Consider the following 16,488-nt stretch of genomic DNA (forward strand, 5'->3'; position numbering starts at 1 on the left):
GGTATATCCTTGCATGAACATTCTCCATCGACCTGGAATCCTTGGGCACGTATTTAACCACCTGATGTTCCAAGACGAATTGTGATAATTCATAACCCAGTTTAGAGGGTCTCATTATAGGCAAATAATAAAATTCAGACCGCCGGTCCAGACCGCTGGTTGAAAATTGACTGGTAGGTGTTGTGGGATACAATTATGGACCAAAAGGGATTCACGATTATGAAAATCGAACATGTGCAGCTGCATCGAGCATTTAATTCGTCAATCATGATGGATCGAATAGAGAGACGATCCTAGTGGGCAGGTAAAGGGGAGCTACTAGGTATCCGTTTTACATTCAGGGGTAAAGGACAATAACAGCTTTGCCATTAGCTGTTGATATTGAGACCATTGCAACTCCGAAAGAGATCCGGTGAAACAATTGTGTGATGTGAGGGCTACTGAGGGGTGTGGGTTCGTTTGATAGACAGAAATCAGCTGAATACCGAAACACGGGCTCGGACATGGTGGCTCATGCTCCGACAGACTTTTAAGAATGGAGAGAGCTGTTGGGGTCTGATCTTCAAAACGCAGCTGAACGCAAAAAGACACAACTTGATTAGCTGATTGCATTCCTCAAAGAAAATTCACGAGGCAACAAACAATGCGAATTTCATCCATCTTAGTTTCTCTTGGCATTCATTCTCATGAAAGTTCAAATTGAACTATTCGATATGGCGTCCTTACTCTGGACGCAAACTCCAACCAGAAGACGAAACTAGACGATGAAACCATGTAGCCTGGTCTGACACCACTCCGGAAGATGAATGGCCGAATAATTGACTACGCGTAGCACAACCGCAGTCATTTATATCAAAGTCTGAATGGGAACAGCTAAAATGATTCGCAACGTTCACAAAAGACTTCAAGCTTAACCAATGCTTGCTGTAGTGCGCCTTGTAATCATTCGGACGATTTCTCTACTCAGAAAAGCAAACTAACTTCTTCCCACATCACGACGGACCTCTAAAGCCGCTTGGAATGAGATGAGACGAGTCGAAAATAGCATAGAGACCGGTTCGCGAGGGTCGAGCGTAGAAGAAGAATCCCGAGACTCGGGTGTACGCAATACATTTTAGTCCAGGCCGTTGACCCGGACCGTGTAGCGTGGTGCCATTGACAAGAGGCTTATCGGGCTGCACAATCCGTGTGCCCCCAACCGTGTCATACAACGTAAGCTACGCCATCCAATCGGGAAGTTTTGGGCAGGCTTTGGGGTAGGGGTCGTAGCCGTCACGACTGCGATCAAAGCTTCCTTCAATCATCTGAAATGCGCCCTACATTGGTTGTGTCCAATTGTAGGATGGGGCGGGTGCGACAGTTCTTAATTTTATTCATTTTTAATACGGCAAGGCTGGATATCACATGGGAAACGTATGAAACCCATACCGGTAATACAAATATGTGAAAACACCCAATTTTAGCTTTTTTCTGTCTTGTCTGCTCTCTCTGGTCACATGTACCGGTCTCAGGGCTCGAGTTTTGGCCGTAAATAGTTGTTTAGTTCAATCCATTCGGATATGGCTACTTCCACGAAATCTCGACCACCTCTTTACCCGAACAAGTAAGGATTGCGTGGCCAGAATACTCTTAATTCAAAGAGGAAACTTTGAAATCATCTAATCTAATCTAAGCGTTCAATAGCTGCGGCTTTGATATTCTCGTCAACGTTTGGGAGTGGGAGTAATAATCGTCGTTGGAGTTGTCGATGAAAAGACGTGTGCAATCTAGCGACTGACAAGATGTTGGGAGAACATCTTCTGTCTATTTACCTGCTTGAGCTCGGTTATAGTTATGGTAGGACTGATAGGTGGGTGTCATGATCCGAACGCTAAGATAATTCACTATTTCATTTGCCGTGCCGGCCCCGATCAATCCGGGGAGAGGCGGAGACGATGCAACTCCGGGGCGTTGGTCACTCCTACCGCACCCCACGTGCTGTCCATGGGTGACGGATCCTGGCAACTGCCTGGCAATTTTCCTCCAACAGCAATTTTCTCCGCACCAAGCCCCCTTAATGTGTGAATGGGATCGACAGCCCCGTCAACCAGAGAAGCGAATTAATTGCTGCTCCAATTGAGAGCGACTTCGGGTTGCTTCGAAACCGGATTGGGCAAGCTTTTGTTTCAACCGAGACCCGAAGGCCAGGCCCTGTGATGTTCGCGCAACAAAAGGAGAAGCTGCTCCTTATTCGGGGGATTTGTATATTACCGACAATTCCACCTAAGAGAGCCCTTTCATGGCCCCCGAACGGTTTGTATTGGAGGAAGGCGGTGCTACATTGCCAAGATAGCAATATAGCAGGCCTGTAAACTAGATGTTGTCTCTGTCTTGGCCGTCATCCATAGAGTAAACAGTGGGGGCTATGGGATATCACAATAATACGTGGCTCGTCGTTGATCAGCATATAACCAAGGGCCACCCGCGTATTCGGCCTAAATTTATGCTTATTCGGCATCGTTCCACATATTAAGACCAAAAACGTTCATTTCTTGTATATATTTTCTGTCGTTCGTGGAAAGGTCTTGATTTTCAGTATGAGGTTCTTCAATCTTGCTTCTTGGTCGTTGCTGGCGGTTGCCATATCGGCCTCGCCAACTCCCACTATCGAGGATGGTCATCTCCTGCATAAGAGAGCGGCCATCACAGATGCCTGCAATATTGGCTATGCCACACAAAACGGCGGGTAAGTGGTTTTTCTTCCTTTTTTTCCCTCCTTTTTTTTTCGTTGATCTGAATCAACCGATCCTCGGCTGACCTGTTTTCTTTAGCACCAAAGGTGGCGCTGGGGGTACTACCACCACTGTGACCAACCTTGCCCAGCTGTCTGCTGCAGCCAACGCATCGGGCCCAGGAATCGTTATTATTCAAGGCAACATTGTTGGCAAGGCCAAGGTTCAAGTCGGATCTGATAAGACTATCGTAGGGAAAACTGGAAGCTGTGAGTATCCTCGACAGTCGCCACGATGTGTCTGCGTGACTGACAGGGGCGCTCGTAGCTCTTGAGGGCATTGGCCTCACAATCTTGGGCCAGAAGAACGTCATCGTCCGTAACATGAAGATCAGCAAAGTCGAGGCTGACTACGGCGACGCCATCACCATCCAGCTCTCCAAGAACGTCTGGGTTGATCATTGTGACCTGTCAGCCACCCGTGACGGCGACAAGGACTTTTACGACGGATTGACCGATCTCTCCCACGCTGCTGACTGGGTCACTATTTCCCACACATACTTCCATGACCACTCCAAAGGCTCCCTTGTAGGTCACTCTGACAACAATGCCGCCGAGGACACCGGAACTTTGCACGTAACCTATGCCAACAACCACTTCTATAATGTGCGCAGTCGAGGCCCGCTCTTGCGATTTGGAACAGCCCACGTCTTCAACCAGTTTTACAACACCATGGATACAGGTCTCAACTCTCGCATGGGTGCGCAAGCTCTCATTCAAAGCTCGGTTTTCGAGAATGTTGGCAAGAAGGCTATCTTCACTGAGTCGAGCAAAGAAGTCGGGTAAGTTGCTCATTGTAGCCCAAAAGTGGAGTTGGCAGCGAAAAGCACAACTTTATTTCAGGGTGAATGTATTCCACAAGTCATGGAGCTGACCGTGTTTGATTCAGTTATGTCGTTGCAATCGATGTTGTTCTTGGCGGAGAAAGCGCAAACACTGCGCCCGTCGGCACGCTTAGTGCTAGCAGCCCGCCTTACTCGTACTCTCTCCTGGGCTCTGCCAATGTGAAGGCTGCCGTTACCAAGGAGGCAGGGCAGACACTGGGATTCTAATCGTCAATAACTTAGCAGTGTTGGCATGAAGTGTCGCAAGAGTCGATAACGTCGGAGCCATCATTCATTTATATTGATTCTGTAGTAATTGAACCTATAAACTGATAAAAATTGATTTGATTTGATGTGTCCTTTTCCGCGAGTTGCGCCGCCACAATGTAATACAACTTAGCACCAAACAAGGTTCAGCTTAAAGAAATACACTCGGAGACAGCGCAGCTTTCTTGCCAAGTCTCGCTTAGACTTTACGAAAATTAATTCTATTGTAAATTGAATACACAATCTCTAGGCATTTTCTTTTTTGGATGGGGGGAGCCTCGTTGTTGTATCTTGACGGTGACTGTGGGGTTCAAAGTGACAGAAAACCTGATTGGGATGCTAACCTAATATATTGAGGTTTTCTTCTGGTTTCAGTTATAGCACAAACACCTTGTACACCTAGTTAATTTGCTCAGTTTTCTTCGCAGATCATATAACCTAGCAACTAGCAATCCCAATCTCAGTCGCCGTCTATTGGCCCGTTGTCCGAACGCACCCTTCGCCAAAGCATCATTTTACATCAACGCACTAGGTCGTTTATCTGGAGAGATTGATTTTCAAAACTGCAATAAAGCATTAAGATACCTTTCCTCAGTGCGTAGCACTATGGATGAAAGAACCTAAGTGATCATCCCTGTGTCAAAACAGTTTATCTCTTGTCGCAAGTTCCACTGGTCTACACAACTGCATAATCTCGCAACTTCCATGAATCATACCATGCTTTTATGTTTTAAGAACAAAATAGTCTGGATGTGAGTATTATGATATTAATGTAAGCCAAGCATGTATGTTTCAAAGCGGAATAAAAGGATACATTTACATAAACTTATGTTGTCTGATACTTAGAAATAAATCGAAAACATGGAATTTATGTATGTACATTGTCTCTATTCTATATTGATAAATTTAAAACCCAAACGATGATGGGGCGTATGAGTCGTCAAAAAGAGGACCAGGACGAAGGCTAATAACTTTGACAATTGGCACTAAACCCATTTTGGCCTTCGAATAAAATGACCTCATGTCAACAGAAGATGTTCTCCGGTTGCAGCCAAAATATTTGTCCAGTCAATATAGTCTTCATCCAGACCCTGTCGCCTTTGCCATAGTTTCTCAAGAATATTGAGTGATGTTGAAATATTTTGGAAACGCCGTTTTTGATGGGTCATCTGCAGACGAATGCGGACGGCATCCATATGTACGTCTTCAGTAGCCTCACCACCAGCGAGGAAGAGCGGAAATAGAATCGCCGACTCGGTGTGAGAGCCTATGGGAATCTCGTCAACATGTCTCAGTATGTTGGAGACTTGTGTGCGTATCTTTGTCGGCAATATGTCCCAACCCGTCGGGGTAGAGCTTCGTCCCTGCGCAATTTCCTCCTCAAAACTTGATCGATCCCGCACAAGTCGGTACAGAACAATCAGAACTGCTCCCCTGAAGGCATGTGCTAAGGCGGCAAGTTCAGGGGTAGCGTTTGGCTGACATCGCCAGTCATGCAAATCCCGCTCAACTTCCGCGCAGGTAGTGTGGAACAGTTTCTTCCTTCTTGTAGTCTCCTCGAGCGTCATATCGGGAACAAGTTTTGTTTCCTCGTCAAGGCAGCTGAGTGTAGCAACATAACGCAGCAAGTCTGTAGCAACACCCAGATAGGTGTCCACAACGTCGGTGATGCCATCCAAATAGCTGCAATCAAGCAGAGGTCGCCTTCGCAGGGTTACACTGCCAATTATGTCGTGATACGCAAAGTTTCGAAGTATCCACTGGCCCTCGGAACTCCTCTTGAAGACATCAGGTCCACGCAAAACCAATCCAGTGCCCGTAGTTGCCATGGCCGACTCGATGATGAGCTTGGTTCCGTTGAGATGTGTAGGCCAGCCATAGTTGTCCCCTACACAGACCTCTCCTATTACAAATGCGAGACACGTTGCGGCCTTTGTTTCGTACCATGTTATCTCCTGCTGCGGCGTGCTCAGTGCGGTGGCAAGGTTACTAATGGCTGTCGAGTGAGCCTCTAGGGCCGAGACTTTGTATGAGTCATTTGAGAGTGAAAGATGCCCTGAAGCAAACGCTACTAGCGCGTCATACAGAACTGTTGATTCCATGGCCATGGGTAGAAAAGCTGTTACAATACCAGTGTAAGAATGCGAGTGTATATGGTGAAGACAAGAAAACAGCTTACCTGAGAGAAATGAGTTGAATTGCTCGCTTGCTGTCAAGTGATGGCTCAATACAGTGATATAGTAACGCATCACATGTCGTTTTTGAGGAGGCTCGGCCTGATCTGAGGCCGTCGTCGGTGTATATAATGGAAAACATGCCGACACCTGATGTGCATTATCAGGTATTGGTGTCTGTGATGCTTTGCTTGTGTTTTGTTTCCGGTCAACCCAGCTGGTCGGCACTACATCGCGAGTTGTCCCTCGTATGCATTTGATATTCAAGCGAGCACATGTGCCGCAGACTGGGAATGTGTTTTCCACGCATTTCTTTCGCCTGTGTGTCTCGTGCTTATCAGAACAATGCATCGAAGATGAGGAGACAAGGTGCTTCGTAAAAAGCTTACCGATATCGGCAGGTTAGGCAGCCGGTTTTATCGTGCTTGGAACCCTTCCTCCGCCTATTATCAGAATGAATGACCGATTCCATGGTGCTGTCATGCTTTTCAGCAGTATAAATACAAACTTGGCATGCGATGTACGATTCCCGGCGTGTTGGGCGTAACCGGCGACACGTGGGGATCTTGACGTCGAGAGGAAAAGAGGGACCCTGACGATGACCCAAGTACAATTAGTGGATTGCTGAGAGAGATATCGGAATTTCCCATGCAAATGATATTACGAGACTTGCCTATTCTGTTCTAGCGCCCTGGAATCGGGTGCAAATGCCTTCCCCGCATGGGCGGAGAAGACCGTCATCGGACACTCATGACTTATGAGCCCCGTTAAATCCTTCTCTCATTCGTCCATTCAGATGATGGAAATAAGTGGGTCATAGTTATCTTACTTTGCACAACTCAATTTTGTGCTTCCCATCGGCTCGCTCCCGCCTATGCGTTCTACTTAGGGGCCCATCCGCATGGTGTCACTCACAGTCAGCGCTTTTGCATGCCTTGACATGTGACGTTATAGTCGGCACGACGTGGACTCTTCTGATCAATTGAATGGTGCTCTATTGAAACGGCTCGTTGAAGTATAACATGGGTATTTCATGCCTCAGATTCGTTCTTATCCATCGTTCTCCTCCTCTCCGTCTTTCAAAGTTGATGCCTATTGCTGTATATTCTTTCCGCAATTACGTTCCCAAATTACTACTTAAAATTCGCAGCAACGCTTCAGGCGCGTTTACCATTATCCTCCACCATGGTTACATGTGACACAGGCTTCTGGCCCTCTTGATGGAGCTTTTCCTGGACATCGTGTCTGACCTTTTCATTTTCAGTTGGGTAAGCTCGCTTGAACATAGTCCAGAGCGGATTTTGAAAGAGATCATCCATGGACTCAATGCTGCGGCCTTTAAGTTCCGGAAGGCAGAAGTAGACGAAAACAACACCGATGTACGTCATAATAGCAAAGAAGAGAAAAGTGCCGTATTTCATCGTTCGAAGCATGTGTGGAGTGGCGGACGTAATGCCGTAGTTGACGATCCAGTTGGTGAAGAGGCAGCATGACATGCAGACTGACCGGATCCGAGAGGGAAATATTTCGGCGGCAACAACATAGGGGGCTACAGAGTGTCCAAAAGACCAGCCGAAAGCGTATAAATAGATCCTGGATCATGAATCAGCGACCTTGTAATACAGGTAGTAGCTCGGTACTGTTATAACTCTAACTTACATGATGATTCCCACGATTCCACCAGCAGTAGTTCCGCTTCCCGGTTCGACATTGGAGAATCGAAGAAAAAGACCAATGTAAAGCATGGCGGTTGCCTGAATAGTTGCGCCAATCATGAGTGGGAGACGACGGCCGACACGATCGACAATGACGGTTACGTAGATAATCGTCGTTGCAAGCTTCACCATACCGTAGACTCCCGTCGTTAAAAGCGAGCTTGATCCCTCGGGAACCCCAATCATTGCGAAAATGTCAGGGGCGAAGTAATTTATTGAATCTGTGCCTGTAAGCTTATGAAATAAGAAAAGCATTACAGCAAGAAATAGACGTCGACGATTGCTGGCATTTGTGTCGATGTCACGCATGACAACGAGATAGCTGTGGCCTAACACTGTTAGAAGAAGTGTCGTTTTGGCGGCATTTCACCCACCCTTTGCCGCGTTCTGCTCAGCCTCGAACTGAGCAATAATTTCCATATACTCTTGGTGGACATATGAATGTTCCGCTGGCAAGCCTCTAAGCTTGCAAAGGTTCCTCAAACCACGTTCTTGTTTCCCTTGAGAGATGAGGGCTCGGGGTGTTTCGACAACAACTGAGAGAAACAGACATGTCAGTTCTAGTAACCATTGGAGTTATCGAGCGTATACTTACACCAAATTAGAGCAAAGAGAAAGAATCCAGGAATTAATTGGATGCCAAGAGCCAGCTGCCAAGGCTTGTTGTCGTTGGGATCCTGATTGGGCCAGAGGCTCACTGCATAGTTTACCCAAAAAGCCAATGCTAAGGCCAAAATAATCATCAAATTGTACGAGGTCGTAAGCGAGCCTCGAATCGATTTTGGAGAATTTTCCGCGAGATACTGAGGAGCGAGCTTGGATTGTCTATAGTCAGTAACTAGTTTCTTGAAGGATTCGAGTCTGTAGTGACTAGGATACCGACCATGGAGGTTGCCCCAATTGCTACACCGGCCAACAGTCGCCCGGCATAGAGAACGTCTAGGTTGGGAACCTCTTGCATTGCACATCCCACGAGGAAAAGACCTGCCATTGATGTTACGGCTTTCTTTCTGCCAATGAAGTCGGAGAGTGGCGCGGCTAGTAAAGCGCCTGCAGTTCCACCTGCAGCCACTAAAATAATCATTAGAAGTCTACTCTCAGCAACACTTTTTACTTACACATGGCTGCGATGTTCCCTTCTAAACTGGATTTAGCTCTTGGTACAGTCTTCTCATTGTTTTCGATGGCAGGGCCTTACTTCTTTTATCAGCTTCAGCTTCACTTATGGTGTCGAAACCAAAAGCTTTTCTAAACGAAGGAAAGGTCATGATGCCTCCAATGTTTCCCTGGTCGAAGCCATAAGAACACCCTGCAAAGGCAATCGTGACACCCAGTAGTAATAGCCGCGAGTTGAAGATCTCCTTTGGATCCTTCTTCCAGTCAGGAGAAGCCCAGAGTGAAGTTCCACCGCCCATTATTAGGATTTGTTTCGTTGAACTGAGTGAGATGTTCGAAAAGTTGAGCGTGTCATTAAGAAAGTCTGTTGTGACTAAAGAGAAATCAACAGCAGGCTTTGACTGGATCATATAGTTGGATAACTGACTCAATAGCCGTACGAGCTACGAGTACTCCCCATGGGGAGATCGAACAGCCGAATTACCCCGCGTAATCCACAGCATTCCGTGAGCCGCTACCGTATGGGGAACCATGAAGATCATGCAGTACAATCTTCGGAGAGAAGCCCGGAATCAAAACCTATTTCATATTGTTTACCATCGAGTGGTTCCCAAACTTAGCATCGTGTCCTATTTCGGAATCGGAGTTGGTTTGGAACTAAGCTGAATTGGGAACCTCGGGGACCAGTCCTAGCTCGAACCTTGGATTCGTGTGACGCCGAGCTTGAACGGGGGCTCCCCGGGTACTCAAGATCAGCGGGGAACGGACTTTTTGCCGGATGGTAATGGGCCTCGAAGGAATTTGGAAGCGGGGAAACAAGGACTTGGAGCATCAGGGTCGCACTTAGCAGATTTCAGGATTAATGAAAGGGAATACATAGAATCAACCACACTCTGCTAAACTTTTTGGCAGCAGCGTCAATAATTTGCCAGTAGAAAAGGGCAGGCACATTTGGGTCGATATCAACATACTCAATCTGCTACCGCACTCCGCATTTCCTTCTGACAGCCACTCGGTCGACTTTTCTAAGCATGTCTCCCACTCTGTACAGCACAGGCATCCCAGTGGCAACGATTCAATCCCACGCCTCCAATCTACTCCAACTCCCTGACAGGACACTCTTGTGCGCTTGGTTTGGGGGCTCGCAGGAGGGACTTCCGGATATTAGCATTTGGTTGTCTCGTCAGGAACATGGCTCAAACAAGTGGTCCACTCCACAGAAGATCTCCTCAGATATCAACCGAAGCTGCCAGAATCCTGTCTTGTTTCTATCTCCAGAGACAGGGGACATCTGGCTATTTCATACCTCTCAGGATGCCGGCAACCAAGATGGAGCAGTCATTATAAATCGCACGTCTAGCGACAACGGCATGACATGGTCGGAACCCCGATATCCACTAAAGGGTGTTACTGGCGCATTCGTGCGGCAACCACTTGTGGTATTAGGTGATGGCACTTGGGTTCTTCCGGTTTTCCACTGCCGATCGACACCTGGGCAAAGGTGGATTGGAAACAACGATATATCAGCAGTCTTCTACTCAAGAAACAATGGTCAAACTTGGGCAGAAAATGTTGTCCCTGACAGTGTCGGTTTGGTACATATGAATATTGTTCCTCCGACAACAGAGAAATCTGTACATGTCGCATTCTTCCGCAGTCGCTGGGCAGACAACATTTACCGTTCTACTTCATCTGATGGTCTGAACTGGGCTTCTCCACAACCGACTACCCTACCAAATCCCAACAGCGGCATCTGCACAACGCGTCTCCCGTCGGGAAGTCTTGCCATCGTATTCAACCATTCTTCTTTCGAGCCAGATATGGCGACGAGGGAAGGTTTATACGATGATATTACACCAGAGAACGATAAGCGCCCGAACCAAGCATCAGTCAATGGGAAGCAGGCCATTTGGGGGACCCCCCGAAAAGCATTGACTGTAGCCATCTCTGATGATGACGGTCTTAGTTGGAAATCAAGAGTACTTGAGGACGGTGATGGGTTCTGTATGACTAACAACTCAAAAGAGAAGACTAACCGTGAGTTAAGCTACCCAAGTGTTTTTATTGAGCAGGGAAGTTCTGTGTCGGTCTTGCATATAGCTTTCACATTTCACCGTCAGTACATCAAATACGTTAGGATTGAGGATGTAGAAAGCTGGGTAGGCGAGGAATAATGGAGCACGGTATCATTGCTCCATTGTTCAATACGTATATATAAATCGTCAATAAGACAAGTTTATGGTCCGTCGTGTTAAAGTGGTAATTGTTTTCGAATCATGGAGTCTTCGACCTGCAATATTATCTTTTCAAATAATCCAGCCTCTGTCACCCGATTTTTAGTTACGTTTATGCAATATATTGGACAAGATGTTAACCTGCCTCTATATTTTCACTCGACAATAACACACGCACTAAGTTCAAGGAACAAAAAGAATTGTCGTATTGTCTACGTGCTCCACGACCTGTGCTTTTCGACGGGTCCAAGTACACCCAGTGTTTCCAAAGCCCATTTTTTCGTTGCATCACCTAGAGGCAAGTATGGCCGTCTCATCTCCCACGAAGATTCATCAGCGACGCCTATGTCGCGGCCAAGGAAATACCAAGCACCGTACTTTGTAAGAGCGATGCCTTTCTTACAAGCCCACTCTGCATTCGCCACATCATATTGCAACTTCTGGGCCTTTTCGGCCTTTCCAGCCTTCCATAAGTCATAAACCGCAGAAGTAGACCCTGGGAATATGTTTCCCATTCCTGTCACACAGCCACTACCTCCCGCATGCAAAGTCGGGAGGAGATAGTCGCTGCTACCGCCAAAAACACCGAACTGCTCGTGGGCGAACTTGCTTGTCAGCCGAGTCACCTTACCCACGTTCCCGCAGGTCAGCTTCACAGCAACGATGTTCGGGTGTGATGCCAGAGCGGTAAGCTGGTCGGAATCGAGGTCGACCCCAGATGTTACAGCAGGGAAATTGTATATGACGATTGGAATTGGCGAGTTATCAGCAACGTCCCGGTAGTAACCCAGTATCGCATCGTTGGACAGGGCTTTGGGCCAGTAACTGGGCGGTAAAAGAAGGGCAAACTTGGCACCGGCATCTCCAGCATCTTTCGCGTTGAGGATAGCCTCGCGAGTTGATTGTGCAGATATACCAGCCACAATGGGATAATCTGGCTTTTGGAGATCCTTGACCGCGCGTACCGCGGTCACAATGATAGCTTTTCGCTCGTCGGTAGTGAGAAGGGGAAGCTCGCCGTTGGTGCCCAGGTAGACGAGACCATGCATGCCAGCGCGGACCAAGGACTGACACTGCTTGTACAAGGCATCGTGGTCTACTGACTGCAAAGGGTCGCCGGCTTTGTAGATGGTGACGACCGGGGTATAGACACCAGGTGGGAGAGGTTTCAATTTAGGGGCAATTGTGCTGGAAGGCATTGCAAAGATACTTGAACAATCCAAACAGGCGACTGGTGTTTGATCGGAAATTGTTTCAACAAGACAATGCAAGCGTTTTGAGAATTATGACAAAATTTAGGTCCAGCCCGAAAGTTAGTTGAATATGAGTTGTCTGATACTAAAGCTTTAACCCCCTCATGACAGCTATGACACCAACTCCGAAGATGCGGAGACCAATGCGGGGAACCTATCCATTGTTGGGTGTACGGCCGAATCGCCCCGATCACGCAAAGCAGCCAGGCGTTTTGCTGACTGAGGAGCTTTGTCCAATAATGTCACAAGTGTTTGGGAGAGAAAGTGTCATTACGTGGAAAAAGTCAAAATTTCCGGAGGCTCCCGCGTGACTGCTCAATGGCAATCCACATCGGCGAGAAAGCCGAACTGCCTGAAATACGTATGCGGAGTTGACAGGGGGGGCAGTCCCAGGAACAACGGGAGTGTCGCGATTGATGGCAAACCAAGGCGGTACGTTCCCAAATGGCCCGCCATACAAGCTTCCGAAGGTACTACATTCTCAAATGAGCCTAACATTTTTCTTCACCAAGTGCCCTCCTTGTTTTGATTTCTCATGGGACGAACTCAAATCGAAACATTCAGCTTAAGAGAGGATTTGCACAGCAAAGAAACCCGAGTCTGACATTAAGGAAACGAGGAATCCACAACACAATGGCCACAAAGACACAAGAAAACCATAAGAACGCGATCAGTTTAAGTGATCTCAGCAAGCACAACTCAATGTCAGATTGCTGGATAGCGGTGCACTCCAAAGTCTGGGATATCACAGACTTCATTCGCGAACACCCAGGAGGTCCATCAGGTCGGTTTCTTGTTTCCTAGCTACTTCCTTTTATGTGTTTTACTCACCACAGGCAGCCTTTAGTCCTCCTCGAGTGTGCCGGTTCAAATGCCACGAAGATTTTCGACAAAGTGCATGCGCCTGATATTCTCGAAGAGTTGCCTCACGAGAAGTACATCGGCATCCTGAAGGATGTCACTCCCGACGTACCAACTGCAACCACACAGGCAGTCGGTCAGAGTGGTATGGCAATCTCACCCGCAGAGGTTGCGCAGTCAGCGCTACAAGAAGAAGACACGCCCATCCCGCCTCTGGAATCTATCATTGGTGCACCGGATCTTGAGGCCGTAGCTTCCAACGCCTTGACGCCGAAGACATGGGCCTTTTACTCTTCTGCTGCCACTGACTTGATAACACACAGAAAGAACAAGGAGCTGGTGAGGCGTATCATGATCCGGCCTAGGATTCTGAGAAACGTTTCCCACGTAAACTTTAAAACGAAAATTCTTGGATTCGACAGCGCTGCCCCCTTTTTTATCTCGCCTGCGGCCATGGCAAAGCTGGTGCATCCTGAAGGGGAGTTAGCTCTAAGCCGTGGCGCAGCTAACGAAGGGATTATTCAATGTGTGAGTTGACACAGCAAACTCCTTCAGCGTTTTCAGGAGGTCATAAAATTAAACCCTTCATATCCAGATTTCGAGTAATGCATCTTATACTCTCAAATCTATCGTCTCGGCTGCTCCACCTGCACATCCATTCTTCTTCCAGCTTTATATAAACTCCGAGCGTCATAAAACAATGGAGATACTTCGATCAGCCCGTTCCCTTGGAATAAAAGCCGTTTTTGTCACTGTGGATGCACCTGTTCCAGGCAAGAGGGAAGCAGATGAACGTGCAGCACAGGCAGGTACAATTCGAGCTGCTATCAGCGGCGCTGAAAGCAGTAGAGACAAGAAAGGCAGTGGGCTTGGACGCTTGATGGCACAATACATCGATAAGTCAATTACATGGGAAGACCTCACATGGATCAGAGAAGCGAGCGGTGTGCCAATTGTGCTCAAGGGGGTTCAAACTGCCGATGATGCCAAGTTGGCGGTTGAGTACGGTGTGGATGGAGTTCTTTTGAGCAACCATGGTGGCCGATCTCTGGATGGGTAAGCTTCAAATCACGTACAAGCCTCGAGCTTTTTTCAAACGCAGATGTTGATAAGTTTTGCAGGTCCCAGGCCTCTATTCTTGTTCTACTGGAACTCCAAGAGCAGTGCCCAGAGGTATTTGACAAACTGGAGGTATACATAGATGGCGGCTTTGAGCGTGGCTCGGATATCCTCAAAGCAATTGCCCTAGGTGCCACTGCTGTTGGAATAGGCAGGCCATTCTTGTACTCTCTGGTTTATGGCCAAGATGGCGTTGAACATCTCTCTCAGAGTAAGTCTTCACTCGACGAAACCAAACGTACAACCACTTGCTGATAATTCAACTACATTGCATAGTCCTTAAGGATGAGATAGAAACATCAATGAGGCTTTGTGGCATTACAAGTCTAAGTCAAGCTACTCCAGAGATTGTGAACACTTTGGATGTGGATTATCTTGTCTTTCCTGGACATCGATCAAGAAAGAACAAGATGTTGAAAGGACCAAGATCGAGACTTTAAAATTTTGGAAATAGACATAATTGGCATCTGTTCAATTCACTAATTTGATTGCAGCCCTGTGTTGCATCAAACGGCATACAGTATATTATCTCTATTTTTAACTATGTGGTAAATTCATCAGTTGATTTTGCTCTATTGAAACGATTTTGTGATACGGGGAATGTTATATGGGCAAATCTTATCTCACAGCACGGTCTAAAACGAGTATAAAGACCATGAGTAGTCTATCTTGCAAATGGCGGTTTTGGAGAAGACTGGCTTATACAAGTAAAGCAAGTTAGAGCAGTATTATTCTATCTACGCCATACTATGTTTTAAGTTCGCCCATATTATTTGATAAAGGTCGCCGTTTATGTCTTGATAGTCTTGGCAAACGCTTCAACAGCTTCCAAAATAGGCCCATCGGGTTCCAGACCCAGACCATACGCCCTGCTAACATCAAACCGGGCCGCCCATGTGTTTACAATGGCTAAGATTGCCGGGTCTTTCTTCTCTTCAATTTGGGCCAAAGCTTCCTTGCCACCAACCTTTTCTACAGCATCCAGAATCTCCTGCACAGTCACTGTTATGCCCGGGAGGTTGACCACTCTTGAGTCTCCAAATTTGTCTTTCGGCACGTCCTTGACCTTGACGAGATTCTTGACAACCGTCGCAGGGCTACATACCCAAATCTCTAGGTCACGGCTCACAGGCAAAATATTCTTGATACCCTTGAGCGACTCGCGAACAATGCCGGAAGCGAAGCTGGATGCCGCCGCGGACGGGGCGCCGGGACGGACTGTTACCGTCGGGAGACGTACAATGCGACCGTCGATGAGTCCACGCCGAGAGTAATCCTCCACCAACAACTCAATAATGAGCTTTTCAGTGCCGTACGATGTCTTAGGCTTCGGTACTGTCTCGCTCTCAATGACGGGTTGACGGGGCCCGTAGACGGCGCATGAGCTGGTGAAAACAACGGTGGTACCGGGGTAATTCTTGCGGAGATGGTCTAGGACGGCCCTGACTGAGTCGAGGTTGACTTTAAGACCCAGATCAAGGTTTGCTTCGGCTCCGCCAGACATGAGGCCATGCAGGAGGTAAACAGCCGCAAATTGCTTCGATACCAAAGACGTTACTGCTGCCGCATCGGTGAGATCGGCTTTCAGTGACTTGATTCTGTCGCTCTCCCCTGCCACTTCAGCTGGGATAGGTGGCTCAATCACATCTGTGACAGTAAGGCTTGTGGACGGATTTGCCTTGATGAGGGCAGTAACGAGGGCCTGGCCGACGAAGCCAGCCGCGCCGGTCACGAGGATTTCGTTTGACATTATTGCTTTGGTGAGGGTATCTTGATTGCTGGCGATGAGATCATGCGTAGTGATGAGGACAAATTTCGCACTTCCGGCAGAATAGATGCGATCATGTAGTCCTCGGCATCAATCATCCGATTTCGGTATGAGGGGTACTGTACTGGTCCAATTACATGTTCGGGGCTTCTCCTCATATTCCTGCGATTTACCGAGCCTAACCGGCTGCGAATTGTCGAACATGCTGTCATGCTCCAAGTTGGAGCTGGAGATCGGAGATGTAGCCGATGCAAGTTGTCGAATCCGGGTGTCGGAAAGAATGCCGACTACACAATGTTGATCTTTCGTCCAGGTGTTCCCCGCACCGCGCAAGGGTGCATCGCGCGGCGGTCGGAGGGAACCTGCAGGATTCTGGCGGAGAACCCT

The 16,488-nt window shown here is 47.6% G+C and overlaps 6 protein-coding genes across 6 annotated transcripts; 2 read left to right on the forward strand and 4 right to left on the reverse strand.

Annotated features, from left to right (window-relative positions):
• Positions 1-2,278: 2,278 nt before the first annotated feature.
• Positions 2,279-3,822, forward strand: EsH8_II_000419 (pectin lyase fold/virulence factor; the record flags this gene model as incomplete). The annotated part of the gene is made up of 4 exons (XM_083263717.1): positions 2,279-2,292; positions 2,811-2,980; positions 3,039-3,552; positions 3,660-3,822. The coding sequence occupies 4 exons, from the start codon at positions 2,279-2,281 to the stop codon at positions 3,820-3,822; spliced, it is 861 nt and encodes a 286-aa protein (XP_083121039.1).
• A 1,058-nt stretch (positions 3,823-4,880) lies between these two features.
• Positions 4,881-6,507, reverse strand: EsH8_II_000420 (transcription factor domain-containing protein; the record flags this gene model as incomplete). The annotated part of the gene is made up of 3 exons (XM_083263718.1): positions 4,881-5,980; positions 6,041-6,354; positions 6,425-6,507. 3 exons carry the CDS (start codon positions 6,505-6,507, stop codon positions 4,881-4,883), a joined length of 1,497 nt encoding a protein of 498 aa, XP_083121040.1.
• A 685-nt stretch (positions 6,508-7,192) lies between these two features.
• On the reverse strand, positions 7,193-7,936 carry EsH8_II_000421 (uncharacterized protein; the record flags this gene model as incomplete). Its single annotated transcript, XM_083263719.1, has 2 exons — positions 7,193-7,628; positions 7,695-7,936. The coding sequence occupies 2 exons, from the start codon at positions 7,934-7,936 to the stop codon at positions 7,193-7,195; spliced, it is 678 nt and encodes a 225-aa protein (XP_083121041.1).
• A 3,376-nt stretch (positions 7,937-11,312) lies between these two features.
• On the reverse strand, positions 11,313-12,299 carry EsH8_II_000422 (dihydrodipicolinate synthase family protein; the record flags this gene model as incomplete). The annotated part of the gene is made up of 1 exon (XM_083263720.1): positions 11,313-12,299. The coding sequence occupies one exon, from the start codon at positions 12,297-12,299 to the stop codon at positions 11,313-11,315; it is 987 nt and encodes a 328-aa protein (XP_083121042.1).
• Positions 12,300-12,986: 687 nt separating this feature from the next.
• EsH8_II_000423 (FMN-dependent dehydrogenase-domain-containing protein) lies at positions 12,987-14,622 on the forward strand (the record flags this gene model as incomplete). The annotated part of the gene is made up of 5 exons (XM_083263721.1): positions 12,987-13,137; positions 13,201-13,679; positions 13,810-14,270; positions 14,336-14,544; positions 14,618-14,622. The coding sequence occupies 5 exons, from the start codon at positions 12,987-12,989 to the stop codon at positions 14,620-14,622; spliced, it is 1,305 nt and encodes a 434-aa protein (XP_083121043.1).
• A 501-nt stretch (positions 14,623-15,123) lies between these two features.
• EsH8_II_000424 (uncharacterized protein) lies at positions 15,124-16,083 on the reverse strand (the record flags this gene model as incomplete). The annotated part of the gene is made up of 1 exon (XM_083263722.1): positions 15,124-16,083. The coding sequence occupies one exon, from the start codon at positions 16,081-16,083 to the stop codon at positions 15,124-15,126; it is 960 nt and encodes a 319-aa protein (XP_083121044.1).
• Positions 16,084-16,488: the final 405 nt, after the last annotated feature.

This window comes from Colletotrichum jinshuiense, chromosome 2 (genome assembly GCF_051148585.1).
Source record: "Colletotrichum jinshuiense chromosome 2, complete sequence".
Taxonomy (NCBI): Eukaryota; Fungi; Ascomycota; class Sordariomycetes; order Glomerellales; family Glomerellaceae; genus Colletotrichum; species Colletotrichum jinshuiense.